Source organism: Ascaphus truei, chromosome 4 (assembly GCF_040206685.1).
Source record: "Ascaphus truei isolate aAscTru1 chromosome 4, aAscTru1.hap1, whole genome shotgun sequence".
NCBI lineage: Eukaryota > Metazoa > Chordata > Amphibia > Anura > Ascaphidae > Ascaphus > Ascaphus truei.
Window position 1 is genome coordinate 115319258 of NC_134486.1, and position 23032 is coordinate 115342289.

General features: G+C 45.0%; 1 protein-coding gene across 2 annotated transcripts in view; it reads left to right on the forward strand.

The window, feature by feature from the left end:
• Window positions 1-23032, forward strand: part of LOC142493052 (interferon-induced, double-stranded RNA-activated protein kinase-like) — a 144900-nt gene that overhangs the window by 16017 nt on the left and 105851 nt on the right. For both annotated transcript variants that reach the window (XM_075596491.1, XM_075596490.1), the window contains exons 4-7: window positions 2622-2809; window positions 3041-3167; window positions 4065-4249; window positions 5413-5539. In XM_075596491.1, the coding sequence (XP_075452606.1) occupies window positions 2622-2809; window positions 3041-3167; window positions 4065-4249; window positions 5413-5539 (627 nt within the window). The remainder of the gene's footprint in view (window positions 1-2621; window positions 2810-3040; window positions 3168-4064; window positions 4250-5412; window positions 5540-23032) is intronic.

Here is a 23032-nt window from a genome sequence, read left to right on the forward strand (position 1 = left end):
GGGTTGTCTGCCATTTGTTTTGCTTTGAGTGTTCATCACCGAATTTCTTCTTGACATAATAAGGCTTACGTCTATTAAAACCCTTAGCCTTTGGGGTCAGCAGAAGGTTTTCTTTATTAGCTTTTCGCTTTGGCCTTGGCTTGGAAATGGCTCCTGCCTTTCGCTTTTTCTGCGTGACAGGCATGGCAGAGGAGAGTCCGTTCCTGCATCCGTCGAATCGGGGTTGATCCATGGAAGCAGATGGCACAATGCAGTATCTGGACAAGGTAAAGTTCAGATACAGATTATCGAGTGGTGGGCTATGCGCGGTGCAACATCACACACGGCAGCTGCCATTTTAGGTATTCCCAGTACTTTTAACACAGCGCGACCATCCGATTTTGGGAGGGGACTCGCTCTCCTTTGCTCACTGCAATACATGTAGCCTCTGACAAGTGGTAAACTCGGCATACCCCAGGCTAGGCAAAACTCTTTCTTTTGTACACTGCACACAATGACAGTCCAGTACACGTTCTCTGTGGTTAGTAGTCTGGTTACTGGCTAGAAGTGCTCTGGGCTTCTCCCTGCAGTACTAAGGGCGTCACCTACTGTTGGCTACACACAGCGCAGACCCTACCAGGAGTTCCTGACCCATGTTAACCAGGCTACCCCCTTAGGCATCCTACGACTATCTGCCTCAAGGTGACTAGAACAGCAATAGCCCTGTCTCCAGATCTACTTCACCCTTAAGGGCCATCTAGGGTGTGCTTTGCGAGTTTGCAGGCTCTTGACTACCCCTAGACTCTCTTCCTTCCTTAGCACTTGCTCTGGAAGCATATATCCAAACTTTCTGTTTTGCTTCGCTGAAAGCCTGTCCTGATTATCTCAGCAGCGCCTCCAAATGTAACGGTGTTTGCCCGGGCCCATCTCATATTGATTCCCTTCTGTGGACACTGACCCCTGTTACATGAAGTGTAGTGTGGTGCACCTGCTGGCTTACAGAATTCCTGAGTCTCCCGCGATGGTATCGGGGATAGCATCAGGACTGGCTTATGAGCGCCATCCATCTCGTCCAGACCCCCAGCGTAGTAGGGAGGAGTCTCTGAAAGAGAACCTCTATGTGCATATTCTCCCTGAATGACTCCACTCTCAGGCAAGAAGGGTTCTTTGGCAACAGCATACTTTATTTCGTCAGACAATGGCAGACTGCCCATCATTGCAGCCTGGTCTTCAGCCGCTCATTATAGGTAGCCAACCCAAAGGAAATCCCTTACCGTACACTCCCAGGCAAGGGCACTGAAAGCAGGTCTAGCTCTTCCCTTACTCCCTGATGGAGTAAAAGGAATAGTCTTCCACACCACTCCCCTGAGGGAGGGCCACAAACCCTGCCAGAGCCCTGACAGTTTGCTGGACAGACTCACCTCACTCATAGGTGGTGAGGCACACACTAAATACACAATCCACTAGGCACCACCCCTGTGTCACTGTAATTGGACACAGGGCCTGATCACACTAGCTTTACCAGATACTACACAACACATGGAGGTGGGGGAAAAACCCCATGATTACTCCTGGCAACCTGCCCTTAACAGGGATTATTGCACAGGAGGAGAAAGGCATGTAACCCCAAAACTACCCAGGGCTACAAGTGTATCCCAATGTTTTCTTATAATTTTGGAAATCTGAGTTGCCTGTCTATTATGTTGTGTAATGAATAAAGGAATCTGTGAACCTTGTGTGTCTTTTTGTTGTTTATCATGTTTCTTGTAACCCAGTAAGTCTCTCCCAGTAAGTCTCTCCTGTCAGTATGTTTCGCTTGTTCAAAAGCTGAATTTATAACCTCTTTGGGGTACCCTCTTTTCTCAAATCTGTGACATAAATCTTGAGATTGTTCAAGAAAGACCGCCTCATCTGAGCACAGTCTTTTATATCTGAGAAATTGTCCTTTTGGAATTCCATGTAATAAAGATCTTGGATGACTGCTTTTAGCATTTAAAAATGAATTCCTTGAATGGAGTTTCCTAATAATTTTGGTTTGTATATGGTTGTCCATATCCACGGACAGCGTCACGTCTAAATAATTAATATGATTAATATTAGTTTCACTTGTAAAATGTAAATTAACATCGTTATTATTACTGTAAGTGTGTCAATAAAAGTGTTAAGTGTGTTCATATCCCCATCCCAAATAAAAATGAAATCGTCTAAAAAACGTTTATAAAAAATAATATGGTGACGAAATTGATTAGTGCTACTATATATGTGCTCGTGCTCCCAATAACCCATAAACAAATTTGCATAAGAAGGGGCCAATGAAGTCCCAATTGCTGTCCCCTTCTTCGGCAAATAAAACTGTGCATCAAACAAAAAATAATTGTGCGTGAGTAGAAATAAAATAGAATCTAAGATATGTTCTTTGTGCAATTGATAAATGTGACAAAACATGAACTGTTGGTATTTAGAACTTTTTTTTCAAAACAGTTTTCAATAATTTATTAAGTAAAGATCTCTATAACATTTTTTTATTTATTTATTTGCTAGGTAATATTTTAATTATCACTGTTAATTAGAATTAAGCAGTGTAACTAATGAATTGCTATTTTGATGTTGTAGGCTTAAATTATATTTATTTTATTTTTTAGGGAAGACCTCAATTGCCTGAAACACCACCACCTGCAGTCTCAAACATACCAGCATCATCATCATCATCTCCAGCAGAATCTGAAAACCTGGGCTATTACATCAGTCAAATAAATATGTATGCACAAGAGAGAAAAATTAAGTGTGAATTTGTTTTCACATCCACAAGTGGCGTTGATCATCTACCTGTGTAAGATATTTCTCCATGCATAGTTTTATTTTATTGGAGCTACATTTTTACTTTTACACTTGATTGTATTGAATTGTTGACATTAGTAATTAGACATACTGTACTTTTAAAATAAGATGCACACTATCCATATTTCTTATTTACATTTGTGATCATTCTTTACAAGATAATTCCTACTTCTTGCTACTACAGTAGGAGTAACACATTATTTGAATTCTTTTTGTCTTGTAGATTTACATTCAGATGTATAATTGGTGATAGGACATTTAAGGAAGGCACTGGCCAGAATAAACTGATTGCAAAAGGCATAGCAGCAAAGCTTGCGTGGGAAGAAATCGTGTCAGAAGAAAACTGCGGTGTAAGTATGATGTACACTTACTTGAAATAGTTTGGATTGTATAGGTATATTCCTGTTAGTACCCAAACAGTCATTACTTGGTGAAATGCACTTCTTATTGAACAGTTATTGTGCAAGTTATTACGTATTAAGTTTAGTATTTTCACTTTTACATGTATAGTTCTTCTTGTGGTCTTATGCTGTCTGCTGTGATTTGTACTTCTCTTTTTTTTGTGCAGTTACGCTATTATGGGTACATATACTAAATGGTGCAAGCACTTTTCTGCATATTGGATTTTACTTTAGCAACAATTTCACTATAGCAGTGATTGAGCATTTAAGTGAGGGTACTCTTTAGTAAGTCTAGCTTGTAAAACACAATACTGAATAAATACAAAGTATATAGCAGTGATGTAACTACCATGCTGCTGAATCTCAGAATGCGGGGGGTCCCGAGAGTGTGGGGGGGGGGGGGGCCTGTCATCCCGGCGCTGGTACTTTGGCCTGGCACAGCCAGAGATCGGGCCCAACTTCAGCGTCGGCTAATGTGGGATCTCTGCTTGATGTGGGGGCAAGGCTATCACTCGACAGCCAATTGATCCTCCTCCTGCATGTTTACCCAAACTTTCGCCCTAAATACTTTAATGTACAATGCATACAATTATACATTATTTCTAACGCGATCCGCTTATAGCACGATGTATTCTTTGGACCCCAAGCACAGCGTTATAAGGGGATTGAGCTGTATTTAGAACTTTTTTTTCAAAACAGTTTTCAATAATTTAGTAAATAAAGACCTCTAACATTTATTTGCTAGGTAATATTTTAATTATCACTGTTAATTAGAATTAAGTAGTGTAACTAATGAATTGCTATTTTGATGTTGTAGGCTTAAATTATATTTATTTTATTTTTTAGGGAAGACCTCAATTGCCTGAAACACCACCACCTGCAGTCTCAAAAATACCAGCAGCAGCAGCATCTCCAGCAGAATCTGGAAACCTGGGCTATTACATCAGTCAAATAAATACGTATGCACAACAGAGAAAAATTAAGTGTGAATTTGTTTTCACATCCACAAGTGGCGTTGATCATCTACCTGTGTAAGATATTTCTCCATGCATAGTTTTATTTTATTTGAGCTACATTTTTACTTTTACACTAGATTTGATTGAATTGTTGACATTAGTAATTGGAAATACTTTTAAAATAAGGTGCACATTATCCATGTTTATTATTTACATTTTTGATCATTCTTTACAAGATAATTCCTACTTCTTGCTACTACTTCTAGCTTATCAGCCTTGAGAAAGCACCGCGAAACGATCGTCGGCGGAGGCTGACAACACTGCATTAGCTTGTGTCACATCGAGCTCTGAGTACTACCTCACAATTATAAATATATATATATATATATATAATAGTTACTGGTTGCGATTGTGGTTAGTGGTTTCTAACACCATATAGACTGTACCTGATCTGCTTTGAGTAGCTCGATTTAGCAAGACACTTTGAGAGCCTGCAACTTACTCATAAGATCGGGAGTACCCGGAACCACTGCCCTTTATTACATAAGCAGTGCCGGGTCTGGATATATATCTCATCTCCAATCCAGATACTTTCCCTGGATTTTTTAGTGTAAATACCTGCATTAAGCAGCGGTTATATTGAACTTGCATAGTATAATCACCTGTACCAACTAGGGGTTATATTATTTAACCTGCACACATTATATTACTGTAAGCTTACAAGCTTTCAAAACGATTACAGCAATTGACTTAGAGGGGTAACACCTCACCTATTTTTGGCATTTACCCTTCAGGGGATTACAATGGGGGTATGATAGAGTGCCAATGCACCTACAGTATACACGCATTGTTATACGGTGATATATATGTGTGCTACCTTTGTTAATGGATCATATCCTAGCTGTGGTTACATGCTAACACTAGCATTTACCATTCAATTAAACCCCGGCGATAGCAGGGCATGACTGGGATATACAGTCACTTTTGTTTCATTTATGTACACCCACTTATTTTAATCAACATTAATAAAGTATTTTACTCTGAGTTATAGAGTGCTACCAGCTGAGTTCTTTTTCTTAGGTGTATTATCAATATATTTCTCAGCACAGCACCATTTCTTACCTACTTATTATTTACGACAATCAGCTAAGCAGAGGTTACCACCCCCCCCCCCCTTCCCTACCTGTATACTACTACAGTAGGAGTAACACGTTATTTTAATTCTTTTTGTCTTGTAGATTTACATTCAGATGTATAATTGGTAATAGGACATTTAAGGAAGGCACTGGCCAGAATAAACAGATTGCAAAAGGCATAGCAGCAAAGCTTGCGTGGGAAGAAATCGAGTCAGAAGAAAACTGCGTTGTAAGTATGATGTACACTTACTTGAAATAGTTTGGATTGTATAGGTATATTCCTGTTAGTACCCAGACCGTCATTACTTGGTGAAATGCACTTCTTATTGAACAGTTATTGTGAAAGTTATTACGTATTAAGTTTAATATTTTCACTTTTCCATGTATAGTTCTTCTTATGGTCTTATGCTGTCTGTTGTGATTGTACTTCTCTTTTTTTGTGCAGTTACGCTATTATGGGTACATTTACTAAATGGTGTAAGCACTTTTCTGCATATCGGATTTCACTTTAGCAACAATTTCACTATAGCAGTGATTGAGCATTTAAGTGAGGGTACTCTTTAGTAAGTCTAGCTTGTAAAACACAATACTGAATAAATACAAAGTATATAGCAGTGATGTAACTACCATGCTGCTGAATCTCAGAATGCGGGGGCCCCCGAGAGTGTGTGGGGGCCCTGTCATCCAGGCGCTGGTACTTTGGCCTGGCACAGCCAGAGATCGGGCCCAACTTCAGCGTCGGCTAATGCGGCATCTCTGCTTGATGTGGGGGCAGGGCTATCACTCGACAGCCAATTGATCCTCCTCCTGCATGTTTACCTGACCCAAGGTTTACCCAACCTTTCGCCCGCGTGGCTGTCGCTCGCATTCGGGACCGGAGCAGGGAGATTGAGTTGATCGAGACAATTTGTGTGTAGGGGGAGTGAGATGGAGGAAGAGTGATGGGGGGGGGAGAGTGAGACATGAGGATTGAGGGGAGTCTGAAATACATGGAGGGAGTGCATGAGAGGGGGCTTGAGCAGGGCAAGAGAAATAGAGGGGGGGTGAGAGAGCCAGGAAGTATGTGAAGGGGGTGTCAGTTTGGAGGTCGAAAGGCTGCAGACACCTAGGTACCAGTGGAAACTTTAGATTTATTTAGCATTTTTTTCCAACTACAGTACAATTTTTTTTTTTTTTTAAGAGGGTGGTGTTAGAGGAAATGGAGGGGAGTGGTATAGGAACGGGAATGCAGTTTTGATGCTTCACTTGCAACTCACATTTAGATACAACTTTACAGTCCATACAAAACTTTGTTACATTTGATCTCTTTTCAACTCTTGTTGTCAGACATAAAATGTTTATCTGTGGATCCATGGGCCACAAATCTTGTAGTAGTTTTCGTGGTGTGTTTGAGAAAGGAAGCCAGCCTTTCCATCAGCATTTTGTAATTAATTCTGCTGATCGCTTGTCTCCTAGGAGCCATTGTTTTTTTTGTTTTTTCACGAGGCGGCTTTTGAGCACCTTGTGTCTGCTAAATTGTGATATACAGTATGAACCTGTGTTGGTGTGTGTTACCCCCTTATTCTTTGGTAACAGAGAGAAAGAATCCCTAAGTGATGCACACTACTCTACTAATTCAAAACAATACATTTTTATTAAGAATACACGTAAACACATATAAATTCATTTAAAACCTACAGAATGCGCAATTAGGAGCCTATTGTTGAAGGCTTCTCTATTGTCCGAATAGCATGGGTATATTCACCATCGAATACCTAATACACTAGGTGAGTTTTGCGACAGGCTACAGCAAGCATGTCAAACTCCAGTCCTCGAGGGCCGCAAACAAGCCAGGTTTTCAGGATATCCCTTCCTCAGCACAGCTGGCTCAATTAGTGGCTCAGTCATACTGAGCCACTAATTGAGCCAGCTGTGCTGAAGTAGAGATATCCTGAAAACCTGGCCTGTTTGCGGCCCTCGAGGACTGGAGTTTGACATGCATGGGCTACAGTATATAGGGTTATACCAAGCGTTAGCACGGTATGTATAATACTTCAGAGATAAACCCATTCAGGGCTATAAACACACCTCAGTGACTACCAGATATAATTTTGTAGAATTAGTATATATATTCTGGGTCAGCAAAGGTCAGCCTGAAAATTAATCAGAATGTGACTCTGAGATGTTCTGTCAGATTCCCATTCTATTAGTGGCCTAGGCTTGAATGGTATATGCCATGGATCTCTAGTGCCATCAAATGGGTCTGACTATCATGGTCCCTAATATCATACAGTAAAATACTGCTTATCTACTAGGGCATAAAGGTCCTGAAAGAACATCATGAAAAAGTGGAGAGCTAGAGACAAATTAAAAGGGGGGAGGGGGGCCTGTTATGTATAGCAGTCAGTTCTTAATGTTACGTGTGATTATATTCCTCTTGTTATAAGTAAGACACTCAATTGATGCCATAACCACACACTAACCACAGAACTTGAAACAAACTGAACTGTCTGCGTATTGTTTCACTCAAAGCACTCTGATGCAAACTGATTAAGTGTAACTTGTATCAATTTCAGTTATACCCAGATTTGTGAGAATAATGCTCCATGCGCATGTCAGGCAATCCCTTCATGCAGTGTATCTTTAAACACCTCTGGTAACCAATGAAATATATGGCTGTTGCCAGATTATCGGAGACTTAGAGCCACCACCACACACCCACACATCACCACACATACATCAACACACACACACACACACACACACACACACACACACACACACACACACACACACACACACACACACACACACACACACACACACCACCACCACCACACACACAACCACACACAACCCTCCCCCCACACACACACACAACCCCCCACACACACAACCCCCCCCCCACACACACACACACCTGGTGGGTGACTTAGCCTGCTCAGGTCCCCCCATATGCTGCTGAAAACGGGTGGGTAACAGACAGGAAGAGGAGGGCTTGTCTGTGTGCAGGGAAGGCCCCGCAGCAAGGCCCCGCCCCCTCTGCAAGACAGCAGAGAACTTGAAGCTGCCTCAGCACTGAGCTTTAGACCGCCCGTGCACAGCTCTGCCCACCCCCAGGTTTCTCCGCACGCTGCCTGCGCCCCCCCCTAAATAATCTTTTGCGTGCCCCCCAGTTTGCGCACCGCTGACATATACCATTCAAGCCTAGGCCACTAATAGAATGGGAATCTGACAGAACATCTCAGAGTCACATAGTGATTAATTTTCAGGCTGACCTTTGCTGGCCCAGAATATATATACTAATTCTACAAAATTATATCTGGTAGTCACTGAGGTGTGTTTATAGCCCTGAATGGGTTTATCTCTGAAGTATTATACATACCATGCTAACGCTTGGTATAACCCTATATACTGTAGCCTGTCGCAAGGCTCACCTAGTGTATTAGGTATTCTATGCTGAATATACCCATGCTATTCGGACAATAGAGAAGCCTTCAACAATAGGCTCCTAATTGCGCATTCTTTAGGTTTTAAATGAATTTATATGTATTTACGTGTATTCTTAATAAAAATTTATTGTTTTGAATTAGTAGAGTAGTGTGCATCACTTAGGGATTCTTTCTTTCCGTTACCAAAGAATAAGGGGGTAACACACACCAACACAGGTTCATACTGTATATCACAATTTAGCAGACACAAGGTGCTCAAAAGCCGCTGCGTGAAAAAAAAAAAAAAACAATGGAATTAGTAGAGTAGTGTGCATCACTTAGGGATTCTTTCTCTCCGTTACCAATGTATATGTTTTGTCCCTGATAGCACCTCTCTAGTTAGTAAATCTACTTAGCTGAGCAGGGAATTCCCCCCTCTTTTACCCCTTTATTCTTGTGAGAATTGGCAAATCTAGAGGTACTTTCCACCGAACCGTGTCCTCTATTAGGACCTGGATTCCCTTCCAGAATCTAATTATTTTAGGAATGTCCACTATATATGAACGACCCCCTATTCCACCACATTCCCTTCAGCACCTGTCTGTGTGCCCCGGGAAGATTTTACTCAATCTCTTGGGTGTTATATGTCAACCATAAATATTTTAATATATATTATCTTTAGTTAGTGTGCAGATTGACGATAAGGATGCATTTTCCCATATGTCGTGCCACTTGTCTGCTATAATTTCTATTTGTAGGTCTTTTTCCCACCTAGTCATATATGTAAGTGGCCTGTCGAAACTGTGGAGTTGTCATAGGTCCTTCAAGACCCCTTGTTGGACCATTATCGGTGGTATCTGAAAATATAATGGGTGCGGGAGGATATTCATTTTTAATGACGTGATGCGTCCTATCCATGATATCTTAAATGTATTCCAGGCCAGCATATCTTTTTGTAATTTGAGCTATCAATTTTGGGTAAATGTATGTATGTGTGTATGTATATAGGGACTGATATGTCTTAGTGATGTTGATACCTAGGTACTTGAGAGATGTTAATGGATTTAATATTGTCAATATAATATTGTCTGCAAACAGTGATATTTTGAATAAAGCATCTCCAACTTCTATCCCCATTATATTAACATTTGGTCTTATGTTGCAGGCAAAGGTTTCAATTGTTAGTGAAAATAATAAGGATGATAGTGAGTAGCCCTGTCTTGAACCGTTAGAGATAGTAATCGCTTCCCTCTGTCCCACTGGCCATTTCAAGGAGGCTGTATAAGGGATCTGTTTGATACCTAAGATGGCTGCGGCCATGAAGTTACATCGTCCTCACAGAAGCAATCATTACCATCTTACTTCCTGGCAAATCCTGCCATTGCCCCCTGACAGGAAGTAAGCCTCACTCTTCTTATTGCCAGCAGCTGCCGCTGGCCTTTAAATAGCAGGCAGTTGCTACCCAACATTACTTGTGCAAAGAAGTCCAGTACTCTGTACCTTGTTCTGCTTGAGCTCTGTCTTTGCCTCTGTGATTACCTGCTTGTGCTTGACCTCTGCCTGAACCTGACCACCACTGCCTATCGCCTGCCTCAACCCAGGAATTGGACTTGACTACACCTGCATCCCAGGCCTAGATCCCAGGCCAAGGTCGGTGTACTACTCCCTACCTCTGCCCAGCAGGTTCGTATCCTGTCTTGCAGCCAGCAACGTTACAGGCTATAGGTAAATGATAGAATGTCCGGCGTCCCTGGAAAATGAGACCCTCAACCCATACAAATGTAGCGCTATTTATTTTCGTTGTGGGTGCGAGGAAAAGTGCTGTTGAATGGAGCCCGACTGCGGCCCGGTCACAGTTCCCCTGTGACCACAAGGCCAGTAATGCTTGCTGACTTGAAGAGATAAATGCAGCGGGGGGTCCCTACTTCTGAAGGGGACTCCCGCTGCGTTAATCCTACCAGGCCGTAACCAGTTTAAGAGCTGCACAATGAGATGAGAGAAGCAGGCTCTCTGTGTCTCCCCGAGCAGCTCTTACAGCAGATATCACTATTTGTATTTTTATTATTTTTAGTATTGAAGCAGGAGGTACCGAGCTCAATGACATTCATTTCATGTCCTGGACCCCCTGCTTCCCAAGGTTCAGACCTAAGTAGGGAGTGCCAGTATCTCCTGCAAATTTAAATCTCCCGCGTCACAGCCCATGTGACCAGGAAGCAGGGTTCCCCAGACCTGAAATTAAAGCGGTTCTGTTTCAGAGACACCCTTGCTACAATACTGCGTACTAAAAATGTAAATAAACGCAATGCTTCATTACCTTAGTGAGTAACCGCTAAGGTAATGAAGGGGTTAAACTTTCCTGCCACCTTAAAAGGAGGGAAGCACAACCAATCGGGTACCATATGCTTCTCTCCCACTAAGGTAGAGGGAAGCATATGGGTGGAGGGGGTAAGTCATGGGGATAGTTGCCCTGGGGAGAGCACTACTAAGAGAGCAGTGCTCATACTGAGCAGCACAGTAAATCAGATACACCTATATCAACTTCTGCTAACACCCATCTTGAAGGTGCTACATATGCAACATACTGATGGGGTAGCCATCTTGAGGAATTCTTTAGACAAGTGTATAGATAGATCTACCGGTACCTGTAAGGAATACCAACAATAATCCCAAATGACCACAAAAGGTTAATTCCATTGTGGAAACACTTCAGGGACATTGTGTTTTTTTTTCTAAATAATAACACGACAATTTTCATATGAAATTGGAAATTCATAATACCTAAAATGGAACCAAGTCTGTGATTTAATAGACCTCATATTCAAGTTTAGGACTGAAACTGTGAAAACCAGACAGGATTATAAAGAAACATATTCTGTACTTTCAAAAAATCATGTCCTCCCTGGAATAATCTGGATCCTATGTTTAGAAGGTGTTTTGGCCAGTACTATATGGTCAAAAAATTGCACTAATGTTCAGGTACCTTATACATGTATTGTATTATGTTTATTTTAATAAATTGCTCTTTTTTTTTTATTCGAATGTTCTGGTTTTGATCTTGGTCTCAATATAATTTTATATACTGTTCTCAAACATCAGTTTATGCGCCAGAGTTTTTAATTTTTTCTCACCCTGGGGAGGATGGTTAGGCCTCCCGGAAGGGTAATCTTGGGGGGGTGGGGGGGTGGGAAGGGGTTATCCCATGTTATCCCCTTCATTACCTTTGCAGTTACTATCCGCTAAGGTAATTAAGGGGTTACTGGCCAGTAGATGGTATTTTAATGGTTGGGCATCGGCCCTTTATTGGGTGTTTGTGCCAATGAGAAAGAGGACGGCCTTCATCCTGGTAGGGGTAAGTGCTACTTTTATTTACCATAAGGTGTTCATTGATTGCTAATGTGGGTATCTGTTCCCCCATTGAGGGCATAGGTAACCACTGTGACAATCAATGGATTCAATGGCTTGTGTTTGATTTTATTGTAATGTGTATTTTGTTACAGTTATTTTTGTATTTTTTATGCTTCTCAATGGACAAAAGCACTACTAGCCAGATTTGGCTCTGGGAGAGTGGTTACCACTAGGTAATGAAAAGTAATTATTCATATATTTTAATTGTTAATGTATTTTTTTTTTATTGCAGCTTAATATTGATTGCCAATGTAAATACAGCTTCTAGGCTCTCCATTGAGAGAGTCTAGTTATCCACAGTGACAATCTATGGTTTTATGTTTCAAATGTATTTTATTTTTTTGGTAAATGTGGTATGTGTATTTTATTTTGATTAATGCCCAAAAACACTATTAGCCACATTTGGATAATAGAGATATTCGGCATTAGTCTAGAGGGTGGTGAGTGACTTGACCTCTCGGGGGAGGGTGGGTAGCAGGAGGAGTTAACCCCTTCATTACCTTATCTGTTAGGCACCAAGATAATGAAACTTTGCTTTTATTTGTATTTCTAGTATGTAGTATTGAAGCAGGGGGTCTCCGGAGCTGACCCACATTCATTTCCCTTCAGGTCCGGGAGCCCCTGCTTCACGAGATACAGACCTCTGTAGGGGGTCGGTACTTGGGGCTGTTTAAATGTCCTGGTCACCTGTGCTGTGACGCAGGCGATTTATCTTGCAGGAGATACTGGCATCCCCTACAGACGTATGAACCCCGGGACACAGGGGGTCCCCGGACCTAAAATGAATGCAGTTCAGCTCCGGGAACCCCCTGCTTTAATACTGCGTACTACAAATTATAATAAAAATAATGAAATCAGCTGTAAGAGCTGCTTGGGAGACACAGCAAGGGACTGCTCCTCTCTGATCTCTTTGCTCAGCTCTTACACACTGGTTGCAGCCCGGTAGGAATAACGCAGCAGGAGTCCCATTCAGAAGCAGGGACCCCGCTGCATTAATCCTTCAGTGAAAATCACTGTTCTCTTGGCTGTGAGAGCTGCGAGGCAGCCACACTTAGTTTTCGTACCATCCGCTCCAAGTTGGGCTCATGGAGAAAGTAAGTAGCGCTACATCTGTATGCTCTTAAGCCGTGATTATACCTAAAAACGCCGGCGGCTTCGCGTGGCGCGACGCAGCACGGCTCAACAACAAGATACAAAAAAAAAGTAATGTACATGTAACACCGGTCTCTTTTCAGCCCCAGAGACCCCCCATGTAGCGCTCCGAGGCTCTACGGCACACCAGGCTAGCGGTGGCCGCCATGACAGGTTGCGCGAGTGTGCGCGTTGGTCGCACAGGCGCAGTAAGGGTAGCGCACGCGGTACCAATGCTAAAGAGGTCCTGAGTGGACTACAATTCCCAGCAGCCTCTGGGGATTGCCCTTTCACCCACATCACGTGCAGCCAGCCAGCAAATAGGGTTTTGCAGCTTCTCCTGTGGAGGAAGGCTACAATGTTGCGGGGACCACGTTTGGCAGTTGAAGCTGGGAGCAGGAAGGGGAAGGAAGGGTGTAGGGAGCAAGTGGCTCCTACACCAGGTAAGGTTCCCCAGATCCCAGGCAGGCCCCAATCCCCACCAGGGTAGGGGGTATTTACTGAGGGACGGCCCCTAGGTTAGGGACTCTGCCCTTAGGTGTGAGTGTGCAGTCTTGTCAGTGTCACGGCTGGTAGTGCTGTGAGCGCTGACAAGTAGGCACAGTGTGTGTGTGCAGTGCAGTGTAGCTGCAGGTACCGGTTGAGTGCAGTGCGGTTGCTGCAGGTACCGAGTGAGTGCAGTGGGTTGCTGCAGGTTTAGATTGAGTAGTCAGAGGGGATCCGGGAGGTGAAGAGAGAGGTAGTGTGGGTGCAGGGGGTCAGTGACCCACCTGCATAGGACAGGCTACCCCGTAGGCCCCTAGGCGTGTTCCCTGAAGTCACCACAGGTTGCGGTGCTGCAGGGACGGCCATAGTGGTAGCGAGCATCACCCTTACTGTGTAGACAGCTAGGGACAAAGGGACGAGCGTGCGGAGCAGGCTTGCTGGCGAGTCGTCCGGGACCAGACGGCTGGACATTGAGACAGGCAGACCGCTAATTCATCTGAGCCTTTGCGAAGAGCTACCGGTCACCGCCGTGACCGGAAGGTACTATAACATCAAGTGCACCAACACCGGTCAACAGGCGCTGATCCCGCCTTAGGCTAAACTCTTTAGGAACACTGAGCGAGTGGTTAAAGAACTGAGCCTATACCAAAATACTATACATGGACACGGTGTGTGGGGCATGCAGTGAGGGGACGGAGACGTTGCTCCTGATGAGAGTGGCCGAGCCACTAAGGTTACACGTTAAGGTTATACCGTTAGAGTATAAGTGTACATGTTGTGTTATTGCTACCGTGCATTATTATTAGTAAAACCAGTTACAATCATATGGTGTTGTATGTTTCTTGCCATGGGGAATTTCACATCATGGGGATCCTGGGTAAGCGGAGGCGCTGCGCTAAGTAAGTGTATGAGTATTACCCCAGGCTCCCAGCTAGCGGAGGCTCAGATCTCCTGGAGCCGCAGGTGTTGTACAGTGACCAGTAGTTCCTTTGGGAGGGTCCAGAAAAAGGGCTACATTTGGAGGCGCTGCTGAGAGATCAGACCTGGGGTGCCAAGTAATTTTTTTCTAAATTGTGCTATTTTTGTTTCACCATGTGTGTGCTCTCAAGGCGGGAGAGAACACGTGCTGACTGCCCGCCCGCGCGGAAAAATGTTGCAAACAGTTATCCAGGACTGGCGGGAAACCCAGAGCCCCGCCCCCACACTGTGAGTGAGCACAGTGAACAGCGATCAGCCATGTCTGTTCATCATAAGATAGGTGACGGCTGCAGTAAATCACACCCTCAGTTGTATAGAGCCTGGCGAACAAGAGGGATGAACGTAACCGTTATTTTGTGTCCATGCTTACAAAGGGATTTGAATATACCTGGTAGTGAGGACTTTGATGCCTATCAGCTACCGCGTGGGGTGTTCGTGACACAAGTGGAAGGGAAGAAGTGTCTCCAAGGTCATTGTTCTAAATGTGATTTCCCAGGTTGTGAATTGACCTGGGGACCCCAGTGTGCCTGCAGTGGGGCACGGTTCCTGTGTCCCAAGCTGCTGCAGCCTACAGAACCGCTAGAGAAAGAAGAGGAGGAGCCTGACCTCTCTTCTAAAGTGAGTTATGCTGGTAATCAGTCTGTCCTTATTCCAGAGGCCTCAGGGGACCCGTGTGTCCAAACCAATGTTGCAGACACGGTTCCAGACCCTCTCAAAGGGGACATCCTAATTGTAGAGCAGGAACCTCTGCTGGCGGAAACCATGGCAAAAGAGGCGCCTGATGTCTCTACCCCGGTGGTCAGCGCCGCTGCTAGTCCACCTACCTCAGCTATGGAGGTTGTGTAGGGCCCATGTGCCCAAATGGACATTCTAGACTCAGGTCAAGAGCCGGAGCCGCCAAGGCAGAGTCACAGATGTTGGAACCCCAGATGTCGGTTCCAGACACGGTTCCCGAGCAGGAACCACAGAGCCCAGAACCGCCGATTCCGGAATCACAGGGTAAGGTGTCTATACCTCCATCCTCTTTTGGTGATTCAACCGACCAACAACTCGTGGTGATGCGCCTGCCGGCGGACCACTCGTGCCAAGTCACTGAGCCAACTATTTCGGCGGATGCAGAGCCTGCTGTGGGTCCGTGTGCCCTAGATGAAGTGTATCCAGATGCTGGTGCTTGCTCTGATGTGGGCCCGTGTGCCCTACTGTGGCCAGTCCGGCCTTCTACGATGGTACCAGCGGTCCCAGGCTTGGGATCAGTACCTGCCAATGACGACAGGGGCGAGTTGACTGCCCCAGGGGTGTCGGGTGTGAGCTCCCCGGTGATCGTGGAGCCTGGTGGCTCCAAAGGTAGGGTCACCCGGGCGATGGGCTCACCTCGTCATCGCGTCCTCGTGGAGGTGTCTTCCCCCAGAAGATCTCTGTAGACCAGGGAGCGGATTTGACCTCATCAAGGTATCCGGTACAGCGGCCAGGAGCGACGCTTATCCATGCGCGAGTAATCTCCAAGGTTTGTCTTCTCAAGACACGGGCCTGCACGAAGACATTGTGCTGTCCACAGAAGATGTCACCGTTAAAGGGATTGCTGGAGCGGACAAAGACTGTGCTGTGACCACTCTGGTAGTTGTTGCCTCTTCCATGCGCACGATGGAGCGCCTCGTTCGCCATGTGGTGGACCGAGGCAAGAGACTGAACCTCCCTGTCTCCCGCGAGACGAAACCGGAGGATCCGGCAAGGGTCAATACCCAGGACCCCATACTATTTTTTCTGCGAGGGGGAGGCGATGGTTTGGCGGTAGAGACTGTAACACCTGATCTTGAGCTCCAAAAGACTCACAGGAGTCAAGGTGGGATACCCTCACCCAATCAGTTAGGGGCACTCCACTCTGAGACTCAGCTGGCCTCGGGTATCCACGCGAGTATGTCGGGTACCGGTGAGCCAATGCATGTTGGGTGTGGTGTATCGTTTGCAATGCATTTTTCATTATATAACCCTCTGTTGTATGTTTGCTACCCAAGCGAGGTCGTTGGGATTCTGCGAGGGGGAGAATGTAACCCCGGTCTCTTTTCAGCCCCAGAGACCCCCCATGTAGCGCTCCGAGGCTCTGCGGCACACCAGGCTAGCGGGGGCCGCCATGACAGGTTGCGCGAGTGTGCGCGTTGGTCGCACAGGCGCAGTAAGGGTAGCGCACGCTGTACCAATGCTAAAGAGGTCCTGAGTGGACTACAATTCCCAGCAGCCTCTGGGGATTGCCCTTTCACCCACATCACGTGCAGCCAGCCAGCAAATAGGGTTTTGCAGCTTCTCCTGTGGAGGAAGGCTACAATGTTGCGGGGACCACGTTTGGCAGTTGAAGCTGGGAGCAGGAAGGGTGTAGGGAGCAAGTGGCTCCTACACCAGGTAAGGTTCCCCAGATCCCAGGCAGGCCCCAATCCCCACCAGGGTAGGGGCTAGGTACTGAGGGACGGCCCCTAGGTTAGGGACTCTGCCCTTAGGTGTGAGTGTGCAGTCTTGTCAGTGTCACGGCTGGTAGTGCTGTGAGCGCTGACAAGTAGGCACAGTGTGTGTGTGCAGTGCAGTGTAGCTGCAGGTACCGGTTGAGTGCAGTGCGGTTGCTGCAGGTACCGAGTGAGTGCAGTGGGTTGCTGCAGGTTCAGTGTGTGTGCAGTGCGGTTGCTGCAGGTACCAGTTGAGTGCAGTGCGGTTGTTGCAGGTACTGTGTGAGTGCAGTGTGTTTGCTGCAGGTTTAGGTTGAGTAGTCAGATGGGATCCGGGAGGTGAAGAGAGAGGTAGTGTGGGTGCAGGGGGTCAGTGACCCACCTGCATAGGACAGGCTACCCCGTAGGCCCCTAGGAGTGTTCCCTGAAGTCACCACAGGTTGCGGTGCTGCAGGGACGGCCATAGTGGTAGCGAGCATCACCCTTACTGTGTAGACAGCTAGAGACAAAGGGACGAGCGTGCGGAGCATGCTTGCTGGCGAGTCGTCTGGGACCAGACGGCTGGACATTGAGACCCAGGAGGCAAACCGCTAATTCATCTGACCCTTTGCGAAGAGGTACCGGTCACCGCCGTGACCGGAAGGTACTATAACATCAAGTGCACCAACACCGGTCAACAGGCGCTGATCCCGCCTTAGGCTAAACTCTTTAGGAACACTGAGCGAGTGGTTAAAGAACTGAGCCTATACCAAAATACTATACATGGACACGGTGTGTGGGGCACGCGGTGAGGGGACGGAGACGTTGCTCCTGATGAGAGTGGCCAAGCCACTAAGGTTACACGTTAAGGTTATACCGTTAGAGTATACACTGGCGACACACTTTATCGCAGTGCGGCCAGATCCGCAAGCCGGGAGATTTCCCGGCTTGCTAGTGGCCGCCCCTCGGCGTGCCGCGCGTCATAGACGCGCGGTCACGCGTCTTCGGGAGCCTGCGCCCCCTGCACGCGCGTCCAGGGCTCCCCGAGGGAGCCCTGGTGTCCCGCGATCGCGGGACAGCGGCAGGGGGTTCCGGGGGACCCGGCGGACCCGGCAGCGGTAGGGAGAGCGCCCCGATCGGAGGGCGCTCTTCCGCTGCTTCGGCGCGCGCCCGTCACACTCGGGCGCGCGCCAGGCTACTGCTGCGGCACAGAACGGGCAAATGCTCGAATAAACTGTGCCGCAGCAGTAAGTGTACATGTTGTGTTATTGCTACCGTGCATTATTATTAGTAAAATCAGTTACAATCATATGGTGTTGTATGTTTCTTGCCATGGGGAATCTCACATCACGGGGATCCTGGGTAAGTGGAGGCGCTGCGCTAAGTAAGTGTATGAGTGTTACCCCAGGCTCCCAGCTAGCAGAGGCTCAGATCTCCTGGAGCCGCAGGTGTTGTACAGTGACCAGTAGTTCCTTTGGGAGGGTCTAGAAAAAGGGCTACATACACATACCTGTAGCGACGTGCGCGCTACAGGGCGGCAGACTCCTGAAGAGATTTTCAAAATTGTTTCCTGCAAGAGATGGCCATGTCACGTGAGCGGTTCCACCAAATAGGGCGAACCGCTCACGGCCACACCTCCACCATGCCTCCTTTTCTCCTCTCCTGTCTCCTTGATCAAGATGCTGCTCGGCGGCAGCGTGAGGGTGACGTTGCAGCTTAGCGGCATCTGGTATAATTGTAGCCTCAGTGTCTCGTTAAGGACATGCCAGTTATGCCGGTCAAATGCTTTTTTTTTAGCATTGTCTATTTGGGTGGCACTTTAAAAGAAAAATGTGCAGGGTGGCCCACAAAATCTAGTTGCGTCTCTCTGGTATAAAGTTAAAGTATATTTTGTATTTCTTGCTACATGATTGCATGTCAGCTCCAGAATCTGGATAACTGTGTACAGGCATACCCCGCTTTAAGTACACTCACTTTAAGTACACTCGCGAGTAAGTACATATCGCCCAATAGGCAAACGGCAGCTCACGCATGTGCCTGTCAGCACGTCCTGAACAGCAATACCGGCTCCCTACCTGTACCGAAGCTGTGCACAAGCGGGAAGACTATAGAGCCTGTTACAAATGCGTTATTTACATTAGTTATACATGTATAGGACGATTGCTGTACAGTACATGCATCGATAAGTGGGAAAAGGTAGTGCTTCACTTTAAGTACATTTTCACTTTACATACATGCTCCGGTCCCATTGCGTACGTTAATGCGGGGTATGCCTGTAATGTAGAAACTTGAACAAGCTTTGGTAACATGTTTCAGACGTGCTCTTAAATATTTTCTTCCAACCACTATGATTTGTACTATTCTCTTTTTTTGTGGTGCAGTTACCCTACCATGGGTACATTTATTAAATGGTGCAGAATTTTTTGTGTATATCCGCATTCACTTGAGCATGTAGTGATTGTGCCCTTCAGTAAATTTCAGTAAATTTAGTGTCATTTTTGGATTTATATATTTGGCTTTTTTTAAACTTTTTTTTATGTGTAAAAGAATAGAACAAATTTTTTTTTATCCAGACTTGAATGTAGAGGATGCTTTATAAATTATGCTTAGGCTTTTGGGGGAGTGGGGGTGTGGGGGGGGAAGAATGTTAGAAAAAATTAGTTAATACATTTGAAATTAATTATTTGTATTGTATTGTATGTCTTTATTTATATAGCGCCAAAAGTGTACTCAGCGCTTCACAAAGAATACAGTACAGGGAATTATAATAATACAATAAGTGCAGCAAAATCAGACAATACGAAAGGAAATCCCTGCCCCAAAGAGCTTACAATCTAAGAGGTTTGATGGGGAACTTACAGAGACAGCAGGTGAGGGAAGAAGTGCTGTAGATGGCAGTGCTTGGCCACAATGGGTGGTAGGGAGTGACTGAGTGTGGGTGAATAGACATGAGTGCAGGCTATTGGGATGCTTTGTGGGGTGAGTTTTAAGGTTAGTCAGTATTAAAATGAGAGGGTTAACAAAATTTACAGGGGAAGAGATGGCAGGGAGGCATGGGTGAAATCAGGTGTGTATATCTGGGTTCAGGATTAGGGGAGATTTATTACAGTATAAATTATGTTAATAGTATTTATATTTATTTTATTAGTGGTTTTACAATTTCAGACTATCAACAGTTCATTTATGTAACTTTCCCAATGAAGGTGCCACTAATAGCCAAATGTTTTGCTTTCTTCCTTGACATTATTAACTTGCACATATATATGGAGAAAATGAATTCCTCTATGTGGTAAAAGAGAAAGCGCAGTCATTTCCCCGGACTTCTCAGCCTTACAAAGGGATGCAATATGTTTAACTTGGGGGTATTTACTGTTGTACAGAACTTGTAACATTCATACAGTAGATAATGAAACAACGAATTAAAATGAAAGACAATGCATGGCTGGGATGCAGACTTTAGATTTGTTGCCATATGTTATGGTTTTTAAAGTACGGTTATGGGCTAGATTAGCTAAACTGAGTTGATGCATATATATTTTATATCTTTTTTTAAAACACAAATAGTGTATATAACTTTTTTATTAACCTCTTAACATCTGCATGATACAGCAACATTTAAAAAAAATTTTTTTACAGATTTTTATTGTAAAATTGGGGTACAGAAGAGAAAAAGGGTAGGGGAAATTGTTACGAATTACAGTACATCGGCATTCGTTTATTCACATAGATAGCTCACCTTACTGAACATACATACTGTAGTGCCAACGATTATTCTAAAACAAACCTGGGGCAATCTCCAAAAAGACCCAGGTACATGCTGGGTACATGCTGCAGCATTTCACACATTTCTGCAGAAAGACTAAATGGCCCATCGGATTAACAGCGGGGGTCCCTGGCAGTCCCATTCAAATTGAATGGGACTGCCAGGAACCCCTGCTGTGTTAATCCGATGGGCCATTAGCCTCTGCAGAAATGTCACTGAAATGTACCCAAGCATGTACATACTCGCTGGCTTGTCTGCATTTGAAGTGTTGTATAAAAATCGCATACGTCAGTTTCTCATGGAGTGGGGTGGGGTGGGGGGGGGGGGGGAGGGCAACCATAAGGGATAGAACACAGCAACTAACATGGGGGGGAGGGGAAATTATCACACAGAATAAAAATGTTATTTAAAAGACGCAAAATATTGTGGTATAAGTAAGGAGGTCATTTAACACTTCGGATAAACATAATGGGGTTTCTTAGAAAACATTGTAATAGATGGACAAGGGAACACAGATTTCAATAATAAAAGAATTTATTGTGCTATAAAACACACAACATTTCGGCCTGCTGGCCTTTCTCAAGTGAAGTGGCATTAACTACTGAACAACCATACATACAAAAAAGGAAGGTTTGAACAGTCAAGTCCCAAAATCAGTGCGACAGTGTTGAACATGATATCATGAAGCATATCTTGATGTCCCTTAATTAGAGCCAACCACAAGATGGAATAATTGCAGTGTGCAATAGGTACATTGTGCAATCTTAATCAACACTAATTACCAAACATATGACTCAGATAATAGTAGTTGCCACACACCAGGGCTTGAATCTCTAAGTGGGATGTATGGTGTAAGTGGGAAAGGTAAAGCCTGTAAAGCTATTCCAACCCTTTAACCACCACACTTTTGAGAGAAACTATTTAGTGTATAATGGTAATAATTGTGTGTAAAGCACAGGTAAAACACATCCATAGGGTAAAATTACTCACAAATTGAAGAACTGTTGGCTCCAGGTGTGTGCATCCAGCATGGAAATTATATTGATAGTAGAATCCTCGGTGGAGAGATGTGGAGCACTGCATGCAGAGGTGAAGAAATGAGGGATACGGCACACCCAAAAGCGGGATTAAACAACAATTTATTAAGGGCTAGACCTGAGAGACAATCAAAAACATGGTGGGGTAAGAGAAACTGCTGCATTTCGGGCGCAAATGGCCTTTGTCAAAGACTCTTTGACAAAGGGCATTTGCGCCTGAAACGTGTCAATTTCTCTTACCCCACCATGTTTTTGATTGTCTCCCATGTCTAGCCCTTAATATGTGTAGAGATCGCTTCAGCGTCGGGTGCGCGTCACGCCATGCACGTGCTCCAGCACACAGTTTGATCTCGGCCTAAGAGATTTACCCTGTTTCCTCGATTGTAAGACGCCATCGATTCTAAGACGCACCCTTGATTTAATAAAAAAAAATTGGGGGAAAAATACCACTATATTAAATGTGCAGAATTTTTTTGTTTATTTTTTAGCTAGCAGAGTCACATGACACTTCAATAACCAATGGGGAGAGAGATGCAGACACAGAATGGGAGAATAGGAGGGAGGGGGGAGAGAATGGGAGGGAAGGGGTGGGGGAGAGAATGGGAGGGAAGGGGTGGGGGATAGAATGGGAGGGAAGGGGTGGGGGAGAGAATGGGAGGGAAGGGGTGGGGGTGATAAGGGGTTGGGGAGGGAAGGGGTGGGGGAGAGAATGGGGCACACACAGACCAGAGAGACAGATATGGCAGGGGCAGTGTGGGGGGAATTTTTCTTAACCCTTTTACTGTTAGAGCAGCCAGCATCAGATTTCAAAGCAGTGAAAGAGGGGAGCATGAGAGAGCATTAAGAATAGGATGGGTAGGAAGGTGTCCTGGATAAATAAACACACTAGCCATTTACATTTAGTGGCCCTTATTATGATGTTACCAAGTACCTTTTTATTCCTGTACTCATTGCTTTCCTTAAAGTAAAAATAACATGATCTAACAATCTCCTATCTTGCTTTTGCTAGCAGAGAGAGACAGACACAGAGACACACACACACACACACACACACACACACACACACACACACACACACACACACACACACACACACACACA